This window comes from Ursus maritimus, unplaced genomic scaffold, assembly GCF_017311325.1.
Source record: "Ursus maritimus isolate PB19 unplaced genomic scaffold, ASM1731132v1 scaffold_14, whole genome shotgun sequence".
NCBI lineage: Eukaryota > Metazoa > Chordata > Mammalia > Carnivora > Ursidae > Ursus > Ursus maritimus.
In genome coordinates this window covers 12,579,191-12,595,717 of record NW_024423786.1, presented here as the reverse complement: position 1 = coordinate 12,595,717, position 16,527 = coordinate 12,579,191, and the positions used below count along the sequence as shown (strand labels likewise).

Sequence of the window (16,527 nt, the reverse complement as noted above, 5' to 3'; positions counted from 1 at the left end):
TTTGAAACAAAACAAAACAAACATCTTTTTTTCTGTCAGCCAGTGGCACCTATATAATTTTCCCAGGGCGGCCTTCCCTTCATTGCCCAATTTATCCTCTTTCCAGAGGTTCCTGTAACTTCAAGGGCAGAATGTTTGATTCCCCACCATATCTCTAGCAATGGTCACAACGCCCGGCACGCAGGAGGGGGCTCGACAAATGCGTGTCGACTGAATGAATGCTAAGATTTCAACGTGATGGACAGATAGTTTTTTCTAGTCTCTCTCTTCCCTCCCGCTCCGGGTGCAGACCGCCAACAGCGCCGCCCAAGTTCCTGGCAGGCAGGGAGATGGCCCACCCCGGCGGGCACACCGCCTCCCCGGGGTCTGGGTCCCACCGGCGGCGGAGACGGACTCGCGGGCGGCGGCCCTGTGGCCCGAGCTCTGGCCACGTGAAGCGTCACGCCCATGCTGCTGCAGGGCAGGCGTCGCCGCCGCGGTTGTGTAACGTTGCAGCCGGAGGGGAGGCGACCCGGGAGCCTCTGCTCCGGAGGGGGCAGAGGAGGGAGGGAACGCAGGGCACCGGGCCGGTATCTTTCTATGCCGGACTAGCCGAAGTGGGGTGGAGCTAGGTACTGGGACACCCAGGGGGTGCGCAAGAGGGTGCCCCGGCCCGCAGGCTGTACCCAGGAGCCGAGGGCCCTGGGAGCGAGGGGCCCGTGGCGCACACGCTCGCCGGTCAGGTGCGCGCAGCGTGCTCGGCGGCGGCCTCGGCTGCCCCTGCGCTTGGCTGCCAGCCCGCTTCCCATGGGGTGACATCCGCCCCGCCCCTCTGCCCCTCCCCACGGCGGGCAATTCCTGGACGCCCGACTGAGGGGTGGGGGCGGGGAAGCCGGGACGGAAAGAAACACCAGCCTCTGGGGAGGGCAGGGGGGCCGGGCGACTCCCTCCGCTGCGCGCCGGTTCCTCGGAGCCGGCCGGGCGGGGGAGGAGGAAGAGGGTTGGGCTGGAGCGAGCGAGGGGATATTCCTCTCCCGGCTTGAGTCAGACGCGGGCGGATCCGTCCTCCCCCGTTCCCTCCCAGGAGACGGGAACTTACTTCATTTCCCTGGGGCAGGTTCGCCCACGTTACCAACCCCCCCCCCCGGCCCCAGCGGCTCCCCGGCCCCTTCCAGCTTCCGCGCCCCCCACCCGGTTGGGCAGGACCCAGGCCGTGCTGCCACCCCCTCTTCGGGGAAAGGCAGCCGCAGCCGCAGACACCTGGGGGCCGGGGCTGGGGGTGGGGGCTCCCTCGCAGCCGCGGGAGCGTTGTCCAACACGTGAGACTCATGTGATGAAGCCGGGGGAGGGCGGGCAGGTCGCTCCTTCCCTCCCTGGCAGCGGCCAGACGTGCCTGGAGTCACAGGGTAGAACACGTAGCTCCAACCCACCCACTCGCTCCCATTTAACCCAGCCCGCAGCCTCTCCATTACTCCTCAGCTCGCCCCCCATCCCCCTCCGCCCTAGCCGGCCCCCCCCTCCGAGCTCCCTCCCGCCTCCCCGCCCGCCCCACTTCTCATTCACTTGGCTCGCACCGCGCAGACGGCGCAGGGAGCACACACCGCCAGTCTGTGCGCAGAGCCGGAGCCAGAGGCCACGGGGACACCATGCACGCCCCCAACTGAAGCAGTACCTCAAAGCCGCAGCGCCCGGCAGCCCAAGCGGATTTCAGGGAGCTCAGACTCAGAGGAACCCTTGCGGAGAGACGCCCCCCCACCCCGGAAGCCCCTTGCAGGACAGTCCTCACCCCGACGTTCCGCTACTGCAGACGGGAGTGCACAGTGGCCCCGGCTCGCCGCGCCATGGAGCGGATCCCCAGCGCGCAACCGCCCCCCGCCTGCCTGCCCAAAGCTCCAGGACTGGAGCCCGGAGACCTACCTGGGTAAGTTGGCACTCCCCGGCCCCTTCACGCCTCAGCTCCAGCCCTGCATTCTGCGCGGCTCTCAACTCAGAGCAGCTCTGGGCGCATCGGGGGGGCTCTTACCCGCCAGGGCTCCTGCAGCCTATGCGCTCGCCAAGTCACGACCCTACCTTGCCCCTCTCCCTGCAGGATGGATTTTGCCCACATGTACCAAGTGTACAAATCCAGGCGGGGAATAAAGCGGAGCGAGGATAGCAAGGTAAGAACATCTCGCCCCTGGGGACCCCAGCCCTTGGCGCGCGCTGTTTCCAAGAAAAGTTTTCTCACTTTGAGCTTGGCCGGTCTATGCAAGGTGTGGGCTCGGGGCTTCTATGAAATGACTTGGACTAGAAGGGGCAGAAAGTGGTTCTGGGTGTGATTCCGCGGCCCCAACTCTCATAGCGCCGCGGGGTGGGGGAGGAGAGGGGCTTCTCACTCGCTTCCTCTGGCGCCCACCGCCTCCCCGTGCGCCTTGCAGGAGACCTACAAACTGCCGCACCGGCTCATCGAGAAAAAGAGACGTGACCGGATTAACGAGTGCATCGCCCAGCTGAAAGATCTCCTACCCGAACATCTCAAACTTACAGTAAGTGAGAAGCTGGCCCCTCTCCAAGCCAGCTCTTCTGCCCGGAGGGCGGGGTGGGGGGTGGGGGGTCATTCGCCGCCTGCAGGCCCCACAGGGAACTGCATACCAGATGGGCGGCTCGGAGCTCGCGGCTGGCTCTGTTTTGGGGTACCCTTCCCCAGCCCTGGGATTTTTCTGGCAGCCTCATGCAAATGAAGTGAAAACCGCTTGGACTTCTCCAAGTTGGCTCCAACACCAACTAGCCTTCGTTTTCAGGAGTTTAAGCCTTTCCTTTCTGGTGATTTTCAGGGTTCTTTAGTTTTGCTGACTTGGGTAAAACAAGCAACACGCAGATTTTATTTACCCCCTTCTCTCCGCCCTCCCTCCTTTTTAAAAATAAAGAGGACTTGTTTGGGTGCGTGATTTTTATGTCTTGTCCTTTCTTGGCAGTAGCCAACAGCTTACTGGCTTGGCAGCCTTTGGGTGGGGGAAGGAAAAAAAATAGTATTTGAGGAGGAAGTAAAAAGCCTGGATGAGCTGAAAGTTCTGAAAGGGTGTCAGGAAAGAAGCTAGGGGAAGCCTCTTGGCTGCCAGACACAGTAGAAGTCCCTCCTCAGGTTCACACCACTGCAGAGAAATGTTATCTCCGGATTCCCCTGAGTTAAGGTCAGCAGCGGCTGCTGGAGAAATTTATCTGTCAGAGCTTTCTCCTGATGTAGCTGCCTCTTCCCAAATGCCTCCAAAGATAAGTGACACTTGTTTTTTATTCTTTAATCAGAAGTGTGTGCATGTATGTATACAAACACACACTTTTTAAAAACACCGTCTCTAAACTTAAAACTAAATGTAGTCAGTCAGGAAAGTCTCTTTCATTTATTTTTTCCTTTAGAGATATTTCCCATTGCTAATAAACGTCCCCGAGGTGGGACTTCTCTGAGCTCACTGCTGACTAAGGCTCTTTTTATTCCAGACTTTGGGTCACCTGGAAAAAGCAGTGGTTCTGGAACTTACCTTGAAGCATGTGAAAGCACTAACAAACCTAATTGACCAGCAGCAGCAGAAAATCATTGCCCTGCAGAGCGGTTTACAAGCTGGTGAGTGCCCGAGTCTGGTTATCATCACCTAAGAGTTGTAGCACAAATAGCCTGTGGGCTCAACATCTGGTATAAGAAACATTCCTACAACAAATTGCTTATGCACATTCATTGGGGGAGATGTCATTTTATCTTTCCTAAAAGGTCAGGCTTTTCATTCTGAACGCTGCTGCGTGCCACCTGGCATGAATACGTATTAGTCAAGTGGTAAAATATTTCTGTGGCATTTTGGTTTAAGGGTTTCTGGATTCTGGGACATTTTCCCCCTCCTGTTTAAAATGCCAAAGCACCTATAATTTGTATCGTGGGTGTTTTACAGTTTATCTTCTTAGTCCTCTTTCATTGGAGAATAAATCATGGGTATGCCCCAGTGTTTTCCTGTTTCTCTACTTCCTTATCACTCCGTGTGTGGTATGATCCTGGCAGGATGACAGCAGGAGCTTTTCCTGCATTTCATGTGGTTCCCTGAATAGCCACTAGGTATCTCGGTGAGTTGCACAATCTAATGAAACCACTGAAGTTTCATCATTAGTTTCTACCGACTTCCAGAGAATCACAGTCACCTTGTAACCTTCTAGTTTCACCCCTTCCAAATAATACTGTACAGACCGGAGAGAAATTCTTCTACCCACTCCCTCGTTCTGTTCTTCTTGCCCTTCTTTCCAAGACTAGTATGATGAGAATCACAGAAACCTAGCAGGTGCTCCTGCCAGTTTCCTCATTGAAAATAGGAAGATGATCATACCTGATTTCTTGGGGCTTGTGGATAGAATACATGGAAAAGGCTAAGAAATAGCTTTGAAATTTAAAGATTCCAGCACAACTGCAACTTTTTTAATCAAAAATAAGCTTATTTGGGTGACATCGTTCTTTATTCTTTATTTCATTCTGTGACTTGTCACTGTCCAGTCTTGCTCTGGTGAGACTAATGTTCTATAAATCGACTCTAGTTACAAACATATGAGGCTGGTCACTGCTGTGTCGTGTATAACGAAAACTCAGGAAAAAGCTATCAATTCAGCAAGAGGGAAAATAGTCCATCTCTATTAATTAAGTTCCGTTTCTATGATTGGATATTATGCAACCATTACAACTCCTATTTTACCTCTGAGTGGTAGGATAATGGATTATTTTTGTTCTGTTATTTATACTTTTCAGTGTAATGCAGATTTTTTTCTGATCATATTACTTTTGGAGTTAGGAACACAAATCAGCGAGTGCTATTAACAAAAAGGAAAGCTCTCAGTCTTCGAGGTATAGGTATCCAGGTGAACCACGGCGCCTTCTGAAATGTCTTCCTTTGGATCTGTGTCGATCCAGGTGAGCTGTCGGGGAGAAATGTTGAAGCAGGTCAAGAGATGTTCTGCTCAGGTTTCCAGACGTGTGCCCGGGAGGTGCTCCAGTACCTGGCCAAGCATGAGAACACTCGGGACCTGAAGTCTTCGCAGCTGGTCACCCACCTTCACCGGGTAGTCTCAGAGCTGCTGCAGGGGGGTACCTCCAGGAAACCGTCAGACCCAGCTCCCAAAGCCATGGACTTCAAGGAGAAACCCAGCTCCCTGGCCAAAGGCTCTGAAGGCCCTGGGAAAAACTGTGTGCCGGTCATCCAGCGGACTTTCGCTCACTCGAGTGGGGAGCAGAGTGGCAGTGACACGGACACAGACAGTGGCTACGGAGGAGAGTCCGAGAAGGGTGACTTGCGTGGTGAACAGCAGTACTTCAAAAGCGATCATGGACGTAGGTTCAGCATGGGAGAGAGGATCGGTGTTATTAAGCAAGAATCTGAAGAACCCCCAACAAAAAAGAGCAGAATGCAGCTCTCAGATGATGAAGGCCATTTCACTGGCAGTGACCTGATCAGCTCCCCGTTCCTGGGCCCACACCCACACCAGCCTCCCTTCTGTCTGCCCTTCTATCTGATCCCGCCGTCAGCAACTGCCTACTTGCCCATGCTGGAGAAGTGCTGGTATCCCACCTCCGTCCCCGTGTTGTACCCGGGCCTCAACGCCTCCGCAGCAGCCCTCACCAGCTTCATGAACCCAGACAAGATCTCAGCCCCCTTGCTCATGCCCCAGAGACTCCCTTCTCCCTTGCCAGCCCATCCGGCCATCGACTCTTCTGCCCTGCTCCAAGCTTTGAAGCAGATCCCCCCTTTAAATTTAGAAACCAAAGACTAGGGGACCCTGCTGCTCTGCTTTCCTTCCTCCCTAATTCCCCCACCCCTCCAAAAAAAAAAGTGTGACTGCGGCAGGATTGTTCTAGCGTGTATGCCGAGATAATCTGAGGCATGGAGAGAAGATTTGGGGTGCGTGTGCGCATGTCCGCATGCATCGTGTGTTGGTATAGGACATGAAAGCTCCTTTTGGCCTAGGGAAGATATGAAGGATTGCCTGACATCAGGAGATTTAGGGGGGCTTGTAGCAGATCTCTGGGCTTTCCCCCACCCAGAGAGTAGCCCCCTCAGATACAGACAGTTCAGCTGGATTTTCAAAAGCTTCAAAGTCTTGGTCTGTGAGTCAATCTTCATTTTTGGGAGCCGGGTCTGTGGCTTTGAGAAAAAGGTACTTTCAAAAGAGGGCTTTCCAGAGCACTGTTCCCAGCCAGCTCTTATGACCCCACCCTTCTCCCTTTTATTGTTGCCGTGACTCACCAAACGGGGAGAGGGCAGCCACACTGAGCTTTCTGCTAAGCGGTGAGGTAGCAGACACTGGCATAGCACGGTAGTGGTTTGGGGAGATTTCTACAGGTCTGCTCCCCACCCCCTGCCTCCGATGAATAAAGAGAATGTAGTTCCCTACTCAGGCTTTCGTAGTGATTAGCTTAATAAAGAACTGAAAAGGGCCCCCCCTGGTAAAGCTGAGCTGCCAGGGAATGAGGGAGGAGTCCCTGGGGCCTCTGGCACCTGTTCCCAAGTCTCACCTAGAAAACAATCTTGCTGTCCCGGGAACCAAAGCAGGGTCTGAGAGATGCAGGTGCCTAGGTTCCGGTCACCCCCCAAATGCTTAAAGGCAAGTAACAGGTCGCTACCTTCAACAAGCAGAGCTAGACTCGGTTTTCAGTTCTATCCTAAAACTCCTTTTAACCAAGCTTAGCTTAAAGGCCTAACCAGCTCTTGGCACAGCAAGATCCTTTCTGCAGGCTAATGCCCCTCGCCCAACGGCGTAGGGAGTGTCCTTATTGCTAAAAAGGATTCTGTCTCCTTCAAAGAAGTTTTATTTTTGGTCCAGAGTACTTGTTTTCTGACTTGTCCAGCTAGCCCTGCACCAGCTTTTCAAAATGCACTATGCTTGATCGCCGATCGTGTTTTAACTTTTTCTTTTCCTGTTTTTATTTTGGTATAAAGTCATTGCCTTTATTTGTAAAACTGTTATAAATATATATTATATAAATATATTAAAAAGGAAATGTTTCAGATGTTTATTTGTATAATTACTTGATCTACAAAGTGAGAAAAATGAATGTATTCCTGTTTTTGAAGAGAAGAATAATTTTTTTCTCTAGGGAGAGGTACAGTGTTTATATTTTGGAGCCTTCCTGAAGGTGTGAAATTGTAAATATTTTTATCTATGAGTCAATGTTAAGTAGTGTTTTAAAATACTTAATAAAATAATCCTTTTCCTGTGGAAGAGAAAGATGGTCTTCTGCATTTTTTTTTAAATACCCCAGTCCTGTCATAGGGCTGTCTCCTGACCTCCGCTCTTGGCAGGAGGCAACAACTAGTTAATCTTGGTGTCATTTCATTCAGCTCTTTATGTACCTTGTATTCAGTCAGACAAAATAAACTTGGCCAATTTTGTAGGTAAATGTTTAATTTTTTTTTTCAACCAACGCTCGCTGAAGGTTCACGGTCACCCTGTGCCTCCTTCCAGAGTTAGGCAAAACGTACATTGTCCCTGCCCCCCCCCACACCTGCTTTTGTCATGGTCCTTAGAACTTGATAGAAAATCAAATTATGGAATTGTTAGGCCGTAGGGTCTGGGGAGCTTGCTGGAGGGGTAGGCACATGGAGAAAAGATTTAATGGATTATTATGCAATAGTAATTGGTGCTGGGGATAGCCTCTGCCAAGCCAGTCTAACTTTGAGTCTAGCAAAGTCTAATGGATTTGCCATATCCTGTCTTATTGCTGCTGAAGGCAACATTCCATAATTATTTTCTACATCCTTCCTGGACTTCCTCTCGTTGGGTGTGTTTGTGCGTGAATGAATATTGGTGTTTCTCAGTCAAGTGCTCTTACGAAAAAAAAAAATTCCATGGGAAAAGAAGTGGGAAATGACCCGGTCGAGTATTTTTGCCTCTCCCCTTCTCCCTGTCAGGGATGTCCTGATGGCCAGTGCCTGGCTTGCCACGCTTCAGATCCCCAAGTGTCTTGAGTCTTCCAGAGCCCTCTGGTCCTCTGGAGCCTAAGCAGGGAACCTGCCCCCAGGGAGTTCTCAGCCAGGCAAAGGCGTCACCTGCCTATCAGGACTTCACTTCCGAAGTCGCCTGCCCTGCCTCCTGATGAGCCAGCAGGTGAGAAGAAGCACTGCCTGTGTGAGATGCAGAACGCATGCTCTAAAAGATGCAGTGATCCCCAGGCAGCGTGGTGTCAGGGGCAGAGCCCTGCACCAGCAGTCTGGAGATGAACCCATGGCCTGTCATCTCCCTTCCGCGCCTGGTCTTGACTAGGTAAAACAAGGATTCTGAGCCCTTGTCACAAGTCCTATTGCAGGCAGATGGCACATTCTGGAAGTCCCTCCTTCTCTCAGCTCTTTAGGGCCTCCAGGTCTCCTGCCTGCTAAGTCCTTGAAATGCCTCCGTGAATGGCTAGGCTTTTCTGGCTAGACTTTTTTTTGGTAAAAACCTAAACAAGTCAAGTTTCTCCCGGGGATGGAGCATGGGGTTAAAATCAGGGCCAAAGGCTTTTGCATGCCCCTCTCTCTTTCCTGGGCCATAACTCAAGGAGTAGCCCTGGGGACTGAAGGAAGTGGTTGGAGCAACCTGAACTAAAAAAACATCTGAGCGTTCAGACACATAACAGTCGACCCAGAGTCCCCCTCCTGGAGTGTGCCGGGTGGCACACCCCTAAACGGAGCCGCTGTGGGCTGCCCCCTTTGCCCTTGCCATTCCTTCTAGCCTACTCGCAGCAGGTTCCAAGTGGCTCCCAGGGAGATGCGAGGAGGGACTTGCACCCCAGCCCTTCGCCCATTCGGGACAAAGAGGACCTCTGTTTAAGAGGGGTGTGAGTGTGAGGGGGTGAAGTGCTGGCTTTGAGGCCCGGGAGAGGTGGCAGGAGGCAGGGGAGCCGAGGCTGGGGATCTGGCCGCCTTCAGACAGGGCGTGACCCTCCGGGCCTGCCGGGATGGTCTCACCCAGCGCTGACCTGCCTCGCCTGTTGACACAACGTCACGTTTCCGACTGCAGCCCTTTCATGTGCGGCCCGCGGCTAAATGCGGCTGCCGGTTCCTGGAAGCAGACGTGCCTGGCACCGCGTCAGCAGAAACCTGATCCCCGGGGAAGCTTGGCACGGCCACGGGATCGCTCGGCCCCCAGAATAGGCCCTGGCAGCGGGCGCCGGGCAGGCAGGCCCCCCCCCCGCCCGCCCCTCGCGCCCAGCAGGAAGGAATCCAAGCGCTCTCCGGCAGGCAGGGGTGGGGTAGGGAGCTGGATTTAGGCAGGGCATGGGGACAAGAGCCTAATTAACGACAAGCTAGAAGCTTCCCACGGGTCATCGCTCGTTAATGAAGCCTAACAACCTAGAAGCACCATTATGGGTAGTAGTATAACTCGCGTTATAAAAGCGGGCCCAGAGAGGGAGGTGATTTACCCAAAGTCACACAGCTTCCGAGTCGCTAAACCATTAGTGGGATGGTGAATTTGTTGCACTGTGACTCTCCTTAATCCGATCCAAAGTGAAGGCTTTCAGAGTTTGGTTGTTAATAATAATAATAGCAACAGAACTACTACTACTGTTAACAGCAAAACCATTCATAGCACTTATAATTTGCCAGGCACTCTTCAAAGCGCTTCCATAGAATAACTTAATTCTCGCAGCAACTCCATGAGATAGACATAATTATTCATCCCCTTAAAAACATAGGCACAGAGAGGTTAAGTAACTTGCATAAAGTCACACAGCTGTACTGGTGAAGTGAATTCAAACCAAGGCAATTGGGCTCCAGTGTTTATGTGCTTAACTACAAAATCATATTGCCCTTCTAGTTAAATGATAGTAATAATAATAAAAGTAAAAGTAGTAATAATTGCAACTGTTACTACCATATTTTGAGTACTTTCCCTGTGCCACACACTATATTAAGCACTTTGTGTGAATTTTCTGTTTCCTCTAGCAACTGTGCTAGATAACAGATATTAATATGCCCATTTTATAGATGACACAACTGGAGCTCAGAGAGAGGAAATGCCTCATCTGAGGTGACACATCACTGAAAGACAGCGTCATGCCCTTTCTCTGGTATGGAACTGCTGCTAAAGCGAGCTGCTGTTGGGCTTGGACATGTATGAGCTCATTTAATCCTCCAAACAGCCCTGTGGAATAGGTACTGTGCTCCCCAGTGGGCAGATGAGAAAACTGACAGAGTAAAGTTATTTGCCCACCTCTCTGCTTCCTTACAAATGCCCCCACACACCATCCTGCAGCAAAAAATGGGCCCGTTCTCTAGTTAAAGGACTAACCCCACAGGCATTTGGGATTACATGGGGGTGGGGGGCTAGAGACTGACTGTGCTGAGAACCAGAATCTGGGTTTGAGGAAATGCCGTGTCATATTTTCTGGGGTGGGACTAGGGGTACTCACATTTCCCTTGAGGTTAGGAGAGGGACAGGTAGAGAGGCCTGGGGTGGGAGCTGCATGTGGACCACTCAGGTCAAGGCAACTCTGCTGGAGGGGAAGGAGGGAGGGAGAAAGGGAGGTAGACACTGAGTTCCACGCGCTCTTGCTGGAAGGGAACCTGGGCAGGCGCAGAGACCAGGCCACTGCAGCTGCCGTCTCTCTCAGCTTCCCTCAGCCCACCTGAACACTGGTCCATCTCTCCAGCCCTTGGCTGGTGAGGGGTAAGCACGAGGCCACTTTGCTTTGGGGAATGGGCCCGGTGTCTCAGGTGGGAGCTTGCCTTGCAGCCGGGTTTCTCCTCAGGCCTCCAGAGCCCACTGCAAGGCTCAAAGAGACAGAATGTGTCGAGTTCCCAAGTGCTCTCATATAACGACTACGTGTTAACAGGACCGGCGTGTTCTCCTGAGACCCAGAATTCCCAGAGGTGCCACGTGGCATGGAGGGCGGGGAGGCTCTGGGCTTCTCACTGCCTTTTCAGCTGAGGCAGCTTCCTTTTTCCTTTTTCTCTGTCTTATGTGGTGTAATGATTTGTTTGAACAAGAGTTCTACTGCTAAAAACATCCCACACATGTTTGGAAGGCACTGGAACGATAGCCCCTTCCTCAGGCATGGCCTTCACATCCCCTGCCTCTTTCTCTAGGATCCCGAGGGAGGCTGAGGCCACTCAAAGCCACCTCCACCCCCCAACCCAGCACCACCCCCCTGTTTATCCCAAGCCATCTGTTTGGCCCGACTACCACAGCGGAACATGAGCCGGGCGAAGCCTCTCCCATTGGCTATGGAAGCCACTGACACGCTTGTCTCGCGGCTGGGCCATCCAGTCTTGTGATGGGGCTGGATTGGGGCCCAGAAGGTTTCTTCTGCTATAGATGGGACCCTCCCTTCCCGGAGCAATCTTAGTAAAGACATTGAGGTGGGAGATCAGGGAATGAATCACCAGGCTGCTAGGTAGTGGGGTCAGCCCCAGGCTGAGACCAAAGTGATGGGGACAGCCAGGCTCCGTTCCTCCAAAGTCCCAGCCCTGCTCATCTTTGAGAAGGAGAAAGGGAAGAAATGTGCTTATTTATTTGTTTGAAGGGCAAATGCTTTTTTTGAAATCGCATTATGAATGGCATATGGAGATTGGGATTATGCAAGGGTCTCTGGGGAAATCAAGTGGGGGGGGTGAGAGGAGGAGGGAAAAGTACTCTCTCTCCAGAAAATTAAAAAAAAAAAAAGTAAGTGTTCCTTGAAGTTTTAAATACAGAAATACAATATCTAATATTTTTATATCTTTTTTCTTACTATGGAGAATTTAAAACATATATAAAAGTAGACAGAAACAACAAAAAGAAAAATGACCCAATTTAAAAATAGGCAGAGGACGCGAATAGACATTCCTCTAAAGAAGATATACAAATGGCCAAGAAGCACATGAAAAGATGCTCAACATCATTAGTCATCAGGGAAATGCAAATCAAAACCACAGTGAGATATCACTTCACACCCACTAGGACGGCTGTAATGAAGAAAAAACAAAACGGAAAATAACAAGTGTTGTCGAGGACGTGGAGAAATTGGAAACTTCATCCATTGCCAGTGGGAATGTAGAATGGTCCGGCTGCTTGGGAACATTGAAGTGGCTCCTCAAAAAGTTAAATATAGAATCACCATAGAACCCTGCAATCCCACATCTAGGTATATGCCCCAAAGAGCTGAAAGCAGGTACTCCAGCAAGTATACGTGCATGCATGTTTACAACAGCTAAACGATGGAAACCGCTCGAGTGTTCATCAGTGGACGAGTAGATACATAAAATGTGCTGTTTGTAGATATACACACACACATATATATTAGATTAAAAAGCGATGAAGTGTTGATGTATCTTCCAATATGGATGACCCTCAAAAACGTTACACTCCGTAAATAAGCCGGACACAAAAAGTTCCGTACTGTGTGATTCCATTTATATGAAATATTGAGAATAGATAAATGCACGCTGACCGAACACAGATTGGTGGTCTCCAGGGACTGGAGGCAGGAAGAAATGGGGGGAAAGTACTTGATGGGTACTGTGCTTTCAGTTTGAAGTGATGGAACTATTTTGCAGCCAGATACAGGTGGAAGCTGCGTAAGTTTATCAACGTGCTCAGTGCCACTGAATTGTTCACTTTAAATGGTTAATTTTGAGGGACACCTGGGTGGCTCAGTCAGTTAAGCATCTGCCTTAGTGATCCCGGGATCCTGAGATCGAGTCCCGGGTCTGGCTCCTTGCTCGGTGGGGAATCTGCTTGTCCCTCCGCCTGCCACTTGCCCTGCTTGTGCTCTCTCTCTCTGATAAATAGATACATAAAATCTTTCATAAATAAATAAATCAGTTAATTTGGGGGTGCCTGGGTGGCTCAGTTTGTCAAGCATCTGCCTTTGGCTCAGGTCATGATCCCAGGGTCCTGGGATATTGAGACCCCCATAGGGCTCCCTGCTCAGTGGGGAGCCTGCTTCTCCCTCTTTCTCTCTATTGTCTCCCCCCCCCACCCCCACGCCACCACTTGTGCTCTCTGGCTCTCTCTCTGTCAAATACGTAAACAAAACCTTAAAAAATAAAATAAAATGGTTAATTTGGGGGCTCCAGGGTGGCTTAATCGGTTAAACATCTGACTCTCCGTCTTGGCTCAAGTCTTTTTTTTTTTTTTTTTTTTAACAGAGGGAGAATGAGAGGGAGAAGCAGACTCCCCGTTGAGCAGAGAGCCGGATGCTGGGCTCAATCCCACAACCGTGAGATCATAATCCTGAGCCAAAGGCAGACACTTAACTGACCGAGCCACGCAGGTGCCCTCAGCTCAGGTTTTGATCTCAACGTTGTGAGTTCAAGCCCTGCGTTGCTTTAAAAAAAAAAAAAAAAAAAAGTTAATTTTATGTGAATCTCACCTCGATAAATTAAAAAAAAAATACATAACATAGGATAATGAACCCTCTTTGTGCCAATCACGGGTTTAACAATCATCAATTCATGCTCAGTTTCATCTGTAATATCTATACTGATCTGCTTCCCCTGCTCATATATCATTTAGAAGCAAATCTGGACATCATATAATTTCATTTATAGATATCTTAATATATATCTCTAAAAGGTAAGGAATCTTTAAAAATTACAATAACATTATCACACCTAAAACAATCTAACAATACTGGAAGACAATTTTCATTTATTTTTATTTTTTTATAAAATTCTATTAAAAAAATAGTGTTTCAAACTGTACAGTCACCAGAAGTACACAGTTACCAAAAATGCACACATTTCGCTTGCCGTCTCCTGGAACGCAACTTTTAAAGACTAATTTCCTGAGTACAAGCACAGAATGGTTTTAAAATCTAAAAGCATGAAAAACGATCAGTGAAAAAAATTTTTCTCCTCTCCTGATTCATCCTCTTTCATCCAGTCCCTCTCCTCAGCAAAGTCACCTACAAGTAGGGGGCGAGGCCCTATTTTCATTTATTTAGGGCTTATTTATATTTATGTGTGGGAAGAGGAATGTTCACTATCATTTGTAGTCTTTTCTCATACAAAAATAACATACTATTTCCACCATTCTGCACTTACTTTTCACTTACCGTATCTTGGCAGCTATTCCCATGAATACATAGAAAGGCTTTTAATTCTTTTTCACAACTCTCTAGTATATTATTACATATACTATCATTTATTTGACCAGTTCCTTATAATGGACATTTGGGTTATTTCTGATCTTTTGCAATTATCAACTGCAGTGGCTGATTTTACACATGCACCATCTTGCATGTGCACAACAATACTTTTGGGGTAAACCCCCAGAAGTGGTATTGCTGGGTCTGTAACACGAGTGTCTCTCATTACGATGGGTATTACCAAAGCTGTCTTCCATGGGGCTGTGACAGTTCATATTCCTTTAGCAACCAGCAGAGTTGCCTGTCTGGGAAGTAGTTTGCAAGAGCTATTGGAAGCCTTGGATGTGTACATCTTCAGACCAAGAGATTCTACTTTTAGGAGTTATTCTAAGGGAGTTGTGAATCAGTTTTCAAAGATTTAGCTACAAGGATGAACATCTCTGTGTCATAGTAAAAAAAAAAAATAAGAAGAAAAATGACCTACAGAAGACTGGTTGAGTAACTGAGTAATTTATGGGATGTGTAAATGTTGGAATACTACATAGTCATGAAAAAGTATGTGGGGGAAAGTATACTTATTATTATTTATTTCTTATTAAGGGGGTAAAAGTAGGTCACAGAATGATCCCGTTTTTAAAATAAAGAATAGCATCTATATTTTTAAATGTTCTTTTTCTCTTTCTCGATTTCCACTCTTATAAAATGAGGGCAATAATAATCTGCTCACTGAGTTGCTGTAAGGATTAAATCAGTTAAAATGTCTAAGATGGGGATGCCTGGGTGGCTCAGTTGGTTAAGCCTCTGCCTTCGTCTCAGGTCATGATCCCAGGGTCCCAGGATTGACCCCCACGTCGGGCTCCTTGCTCAGCAGAGAGCCTGCTTATCCCTCTGCCTGCCTCTCTCTCTGTCTCTCTCTCTGACAAATAAAGAAAGAAAGTCTTTTTTAAAAAATAATAAAGCATCTTCCCCTTTAAAAAACTTTTTAAAAAATTAAATGTCTAAGATGCTTAGAACAGTATCTGGCACAGAGGAAGTTCTGTGTTGGGGTTAGTGAAAATTAGTGAAAATCACCATTATTTTTATCATTATTAATTGTATTATAATTGCATAAGAGGAAGGTCTGGCAGATAATATAACAAAATGTTAACCATTTGGCAGGACTTAGAGTGATTATTACTTTAAGAATTTTGCTTTTCTGTATTTTCTTTTTTTTTTAATAACGAACGTGTGTCATTTCTGTAATACTTATCATGAAGTGCAAAAGAAAAAAAAAAGAGAGAGAGAGAGGACAAGAATGGAATTCTTCTGAGATAGTCTAGCCCCAGAATGATGTGGAAAGAAAAGGCAGGAGGTTTTTTTGGTTTGTCAGCTCAGCCCTGGGCAGGGCCCGTTCTGCACAGTAAGAAGAAGGCAACTCCCTCTGACGGTCAATTGGGAGGAAGGGGAAGGCTCTCTCTGCCCACATGCACAAGTTCTGAATGGGACTTTAACCATCAGAGCGATGACAAGAGGTACAAATACACACAGTGGCCCATCAGAGTCTTAAGATAGGGGTCCCACTCCTTCACTACTGTGTCCCTCGTACCTCTCCTGAAAGGGAGCAAAAATTCAGCCAATGTTTCCTGAATGAGCAAGTGAACCCAGGCTCTGCTGTGGGACTTTGGGAACATTCTTTCACCTTCGTGAGACTCAGTCTCCTCCACCACCAAATGGGGATATTAGCGATCTTGTAGAAACCATTGTGAGGAGGAAAGAAAAATCTGTACATAGACTAAGTAGCACCTGGCTCAGATCAGGTACATGGCAGGTGCACAAGCGTTTGTTGGATAAATGAATGAAAAGAACAATGGCACTGATAGGAGTTTATTCACACTAAAGTGCAAATGGCTGATAACATTCTTTCCTGAGAGAGCTTTGTAGGGGATCAAGGGAGAAGCTGGGAGACATCTAGCCTGTACCCCAGACTCTGTGCTAAGTACTGTACCAGGCGCTACGCATGCACCACCTTGTGTAATTTCCACTTTGCATGTACAGAAATTGAGACTCAGTGAGATCAAATGACTTACACAAGGTCACATGGCAGGCAGATGGCACAGCCAGGATTTAAGCCAACATATGACTCAAAAGTCCTTGCCAAAGAGCCTTGGATGGCAACATGGATGATGTCCTGAGGAGTGAAGAGGTTCTGGGGCACCCACCAGAGACAAGCTGCACTCTGTGCATGACGCCGAATTACCCAAAAGGCAGGTGCACTAAGGGCCCTGGGAAAGCAGCCCCCAGCTCCTGTCCATGGCCCCCAATACTGGAAAATAATTTCTTTTTGATATTTCTGAAGAAACCATTGAGATAATCTCATGAAGCAAATCAAGACCTTATTGGGTTTTTCTACATTTATCTTGTTCAGTGTTGTTTTCTGTTTGAATTTTCTATGGGGAGGGAGCACCATGACATTTATGCCTCAGGATATTAGGGCTTAATTCCCCCTGAGGTCTTAG

General features: G+C 48.9%; 1 protein-coding gene across 1 annotated transcript; it reads left to right on the top strand.

Annotated features, from left to right (window-relative positions):
• Positions 1-1,548: 1,548 nt before the first annotated feature.
• BHLHE40 (basic helix-loop-helix family member e40) lies at positions 1,549-7,813 on the top strand. Its single transcript, XM_008697937.2, has 5 exons — positions 1,549-1,900; positions 2,069-2,138; positions 2,397-2,504; positions 3,454-3,577; positions 4,898-7,813. The coding sequence occupies exons 1-5, from the start codon at positions 1,821-1,823 to the stop codon at positions 5,752-5,754; spliced, it is 1,239 nt and encodes a 412-aa protein (XP_008696159.1). The 5' UTR covers positions 1,549-1,820; the 3' UTR covers positions 5,755-7,813.
• The last annotated feature ends 8,714 nt before the right edge of the window (positions 7,814-16,527 follow it).